Source organism: Gobio gobio (genome assembly GCF_949357685.1).
Source record: "Gobio gobio genome assembly, chromosome: 6".
NCBI lineage: Eukaryota > Metazoa > Chordata > Actinopteri > Cypriniformes > Gobionidae > Gobio > Gobio gobio.
Window position 1 is genome coordinate 50,954,257 of NC_137102.1, and position 5,510 is coordinate 50,959,766.

The 5,510-nt window shown below is 43.5% G+C and overlaps 1 protein-coding gene across 2 annotated transcripts; it reads left to right on the plus strand.

Moving 5' to 3' along the window:
- The first annotated feature begins 2,106 nt into the window (after window positions 1-2,106).
- Window positions 2,107-5,269, plus strand: scg2b (secretogranin II b). Of its 2 annotated transcripts, none has more exons than XM_079819072.1 (2): window positions 2,107-2,337; window positions 2,932-5,269. In XM_079819072.1, the coding sequence occupies exon 2, from the start codon at window positions 2,937-2,939 to the stop codon at window positions 4,683-4,685; it is 1,749 nt and encodes a 582-aa protein (XP_079675198.1). In that variant the 5' UTR covers window positions 2,107-2,337; window positions 2,932-2,936; the 3' UTR covers window positions 4,686-5,269. The 2 variants fall into 2 exon arrangements, with proteins under 2 accessions (XP_079675198.1, XP_079675197.1); XM_079819071.1 differs by lacking the exon at window positions 2,107-2,337 and adding an exon at window positions 2,740-2,825 and having other exon boundaries at window positions 2,932-5,263.
- The last annotated feature ends 241 nt before the right edge of the window (window positions 5,270-5,510 follow it).

Consider the following 5,510-nt stretch of genomic DNA (forward strand, 5'->3'; position numbering starts at 1 on the left):
TGACGGTTTAACTCTGTGATGCCTGTTCGTAAAGAAAGACAATGAAGAAACCAGTTTTTACATTGCACGGCTATGCATATCCTCATTCTTACTCAATACAACTAATAAGATGAAAAAAAAGGCACATGTATATCTGAAACAGAAATGTTTCATTTTTGGGCAAGTTTTAGCACATTTTAAGGTAATTGATGCAGTGCATTCATAGCCAATGACCCCTGTTAAAGCCAAAGTTATTAGCAATGGAGTGTAATCTGTTTTCACTGATCATTTGTTTAATGCTGTGCCTAAAATTTTATTAGACAGCTGGCAATAGTCAGGATAATGCACTTTATCTCGCTTTTTGTATTGTACACAATCATTGTTACCATTGTCATTCTTATGAGTCATAAGGGTAATAGATATTTTATCTTAATATGTATCCATAGAGAGAGAGAGAGCGTATTTAGGCCACGCACACTGGGGGGGAGACAATCAAACCGTCTCCATTGACTTTGCATCGCGTGAAGCGCCTCCTTGTCATTTCTGACTTATAACAAAAAAACAGAACAATGTCTAAAAGCTGATATGTGACAAGGTGTACAGCAAACAAGCTAAAAAACACAGAAATGAGTTGTTATAAGCTGTCGACCCCCCAAAAAACGAGCTTTTAAGGAGACAAAAGTGGATACAGGCGTGAAGCTTCAGCAGGAAGAATGGGTACATTTTGGGATCCTGACACTCAGTATGCCTATGTGTGCAGTAAACATTTTGTCACTGGTAAGTCAAATATCCAAATGTCAGTTTTATATATTATATTTCCTGTCGCTGATTACGTTCCCCTCCAGTGGGCGAGGTTCTCAGTGTAATGTCGCCTACTGTCTCGATTGCCTGCATCCACTTATTTGTCCTTAAACGCTCGTTTTTTTGGTCAACAGCTTATAAAAACTTCTGGGTATTTCGTTCTGGGTTGTTTAGCTTGTTTGCTGTACACCTGGTCACATATCAGCTTTTAGACATTGTTCTGTTTTTTTGTTATAAGTCAAAAATGACAAGGAGGCCGCTTCACTCAATACAAAGTCAATGGAGAGCGTTGGACTGTTTGTCCACCCCCCCACGGTGTGGGCGTGGCCTAAATACGCTCTGTCTCTATGGAGACGGTTTGATTGTTTCCCCCCCAGAGTGGGCGTGGTCTTCAGATTATGACGCGTGTGGCTCTACGACTTTTACGAATTTGTCTCCTGTTTAAGCATTACCTGTCCAGTCAAAGGAATATTTGGCTCTTATGCATTTGTGACCCTGGACCACATTTGGTATTTGTGGCAATAGCCAATAATACATTGTATGGGTCAAAATGATCGATTTTTCTTTTATACCAAAAATCATTAGGATATTAAGTAAAGATCATACATTTCCTACCGTAAATATATAAAAACTGCATTATTATTAGTAGTAATATGCATTGCTAAGGACTTCATTTGGACAACTTTAAAGACCTTTAAATATTCCTATAAAAGACCTATAAAATATTCAATATTCCGATTTTTTTGCACCCTCAGATTCCAGATTTTCAAATATTTGTATCTCGGCCAAATATTGTCCAATCCTAACAAACCATACATCAATGGAAAGCTTATTTATTCTTTCTGGTGATTTATACATCTCTAAATTGACCCTTATGACTGGTTTTGTGGTCCAGGGTCACGTTCGTCTTTCTACTGTTCTGTTGTTTTGTTATAGGTTATATTATTTTATATATCTTTTTTTCCCCCTCATTGTTGTCGTTGTTCTGTTTGTTCCGTGAAAAACCAAAAACACTAAAATAAATGTGTAAGAGAGAGAGAGAGAGAGAGAGAGAGAGAGAGAGATTTGATTTTGCAATTTAATCTATCTATCTATCTATATTAAATTAATATGAGATTATGAGGCAATTTACTTTTGATATCTTATTTCACCATTGGCAGCTGATAGCGTTTTTTTGCATTATGTTATTACTTAAAGTGTATTTTTTTTTGGCAGAAACGATGGTAAAATCCTAGAAGGATATGGTTTACTTATCGGTTATAAAAAAAAAAAAAGGACTACCCTCTTCATTAATAAAACACACACAGACCAAGCGTGTTAATATACGAGGTTGGTTCAGTTTCCCACTAGAGATGAACGGTGTGAATGGTTACCGTCGGTACGGATGCATGCATGCACAGTCTCGGTATTGCGTGAGCACCGGTGACGCATTGGTCAGGTGCCGCCTCATATAGCGCGAGGAGCTGTCCGGTGCTGAAACACAACCGAAGCGCATTGAGACAACACGGAGGACATGCTGTTCACGCTCATTCACATTCTCTGAGCTCTACACAAAAGGTACGACGGCACATTTAAAACATTTCTAATCACGAAATGATGCGGTGTGAAGATAGTTCACGTATGATTTAGTCTGCTTTGCGAGGGTTATTGAGGAGTAGAGCTTTTTTTTCCCCCTTTTCTTTTCTTTACGGCTTTGCTTGATTAGATACTATCACTCATCATCAGCAGCTCTCATCTCGAGCTTATCGGCTCCGCGGCAAAGATCAGTGAAATGTATTCCATCTAGACTGTTGTTTTTTTTTAAATCGAGATTTGTTCTTAGAATGTGTATATCAATAGATCTGTTCTTAAAGAATCGTATAGCCACAAGTGAAAGGTTACCTTGACAACAGGCGGTGACTCATCCTGGGCTGTTGTGGTTTAAAAACATGTTGTGTTCTGCCTGAGCTCATTGCTGCTCTGGCGCTCAGAGCCGCGCGTCTCTTCTGCTTGGTCTTGGAAACATTTTTGTGTTGTAAAACAACTCCAAGTAGTTTCTCACATAGGTAGTTTAAACTTTAAAAAGATTTTATCTACATTGCAGTCATTTTTTTTGCAACATAAATAAAAAGATTGCATGGGCTAACTAGTTTTATGCTTGTTTATCCCTAGGTGGTATGATGTTGTCACTACCGAAACTGTCCGCCAGAGGGGTGGCGGTCCTGCTCGCTACCCTCCTCCACACACTAACCGTGCAGGGCGCCTCAGTGCGCCACCATCGCCTGCGAGGCGGAGACCAGGGTGGCTTCCTCGCTCCCAGCTCTGATATGATCAAAGCCCTGGAGTACATCGAAAGCTTGAAGCAGAGAGCCGATGGACCGGAGAGCCCAACCGGGGACTATGACGAGGTGGACAAATTCCGATTTCTAGTGCAGCTCGCCTCCCTTCAGGACGAGAACGCGCCCACGCGTGAGGACGCCACCCATTGGCCCGACAACAAGGTGCCACAGTGGGTTCGATCTTTGCTGCGGATGCTCGAACAGACTGGAGAGAGCCCGGAAAGCCAGCCAGCGCCTGGAAACGAGCGCCGCCTTCACAAGAGCAGACGCCCAGAAACCGAGAGCCCCGTCGGAGACTACGGGGGCTTCGTGAAGCCGCACAAGAAGTACCCGTTGATGTTTGAGGATGAGGAGAACCGCAGGGACAACAAGCGGGCTACTGAGGATCTGGATGAGCAGTACACTCCTCAGAGCCTCGCCAACATGCGCTCCATCTTCGAAGAGCTCGGCAAACTGTCGGCCGCGCAGAAGCGAGAGAACCAGGATGACGAAGACGATGATGACCTCTACAGGGTTAGGAGCCTGGCGTACGAGGACGTGACTGGAGGGGAGGAATGGGTGCCATTAGAGGAGCAGCTCGAGACGGAGGAAGTAGTCAAAGGAAGCCACGAAGAATACGAACGAGGGCTGGGAGACAACGGCGAGCAGGGCGAGGCCATTGAGAGACGAGCAAGCCCCACAGAAGAGGACGATGAGAACCCTGAAGATGACACAAAACTCGTGGATTACTACCTGTTGAAGGTGTTGGAGATGACAGACCAAGCACAAAAACGGGACCTGATGGAAGGAAGGAGGCGGCTACTATCCAGACCCTCTCTAATGGACCCTAGGGCAATCAAGCAACTTCTGTCGGCCATTTCAATGAAGCTCCAGGTGCCTCCAGAGGACCTGGTTGGAATGCTCTTCATGGAGGAAACCAGGAAACAACAGCAACGCCTTCCTGAGAGCCAGCTCGTTAGGAAGCCCAGCCAACCTCGGTACAAGAGCCGGGTCATCAAGTACTACAACGGTCGTCAGCCTGAAGTCACAGTGAGCGATATCCCTCATGACGTCAAGACTGAGGATATCCTCAAAGTGCTCGGGTTAGGGAATCTGGCCAACAAGAATGCGAAATTTTCTTTGCTTCAGCAAAGGCCCTACAAAACAGCCATGGCAAAGTACTTCAACCCAAGCGGACGACGGGGAGGCTTGTTCCTGTCCGAGTTAAACAAAGCTCCGAGCAAAAGAAAAGACGATTACGACGACGATGCAGTAGATGAGGACGAAGAGTCAACCTTCCTCGCGGCCAAACTCCTGACTGAGTACCCCGATACCAGCTCGAGCGATCGCAAGAGAGCTATTGATTCCGCCGCAAACGGACAGTCGCCTTATGACATGTATGAGGAGGCCATGAAGGATTTCTTTGATCAGGTTGATAACGGGAAAAGCACGCTCACCAAAAGAGACACCCAGGGGAAAGAGGAGGCCGAGGTGCCCCAAAAGCCACCCACTCAAGATTCAGTACAGGAGACCGTAGACCAAACCGCACCAGTGTCTGGAACAGAAGAGGGCAAAGAGTATCATGGGAAAATGGTTGCAGGAATGTGAAGAGCCTGAGCGTGCATTCTTTTTTCCCCCTGCTCATATTCTGACAAGTCCCGCCCCTTGACCTTTTGATATGGTTGCCATGGCTACCCGAACGACTTCTGAACTGTCCAAATTGCAAACTGCTTGTAAGAAGCTCCGACTAGCCAGTCGTGCCACAGAAGGGACTTGGTATGAGTATGAACAGGGAGAAAAAGAAAAAAACGGTTACCTGTGGGACATGCCTATATCTCCTCAAAAGATATTAAAAAAATAAATAAAAAAAAGGTAAACAGTTTAAAGTGCTTTAGTTTTCATGGAATTCTATATGATGTAAATATATATATGGTATATCGATGTGTGGGAGTTCAAGTGTATTTTATCTGTCGTTTATGAATTGGTGGTCCTCGAAAATGTTTTCTTGTTCCTTTTGTTGGTATCAAGAGAATGTTCCTGTAGTCGTAGGACTCCGCTTGCTGCAATCTTTACATGCTGTTTCATTATCAAACCAATAAAGATGGACGTGATTCCCATTTATAAATCATTTTGTACGTGTTCCAAAGTGTGAGAAGCGAAACATGAATAAAGCATTACCGTATTATTTTTCCTCTCGCTGTATTGTGCTGCCTTATTACGGTTATGCATGACTCACCACAAAAACAACCCAATTATGTCTGGATTATGAAAAAGAAAAATACATATGAAAAAAAAAAATCACATAATATTTGCATTTGATGTCATGAAAAAGCCACGGCTGTGAAGATACAGGACCTAAAGTATAGTCTCATAATAAGAGACATTAATCAAATATGTCACTAAATTGAGGCAAAAACTTGACTGAGACGGAGT

Bases quoted from the DNA above. Each gene is read 5' to 3' on its own strand.
- scg2b (XM_079819072.1), top strand. From the start codon at position 2,937: ATGATGTTGTCACTACCGAAACTGTCCGCCAGAGGGGTGGCGGTCCTG.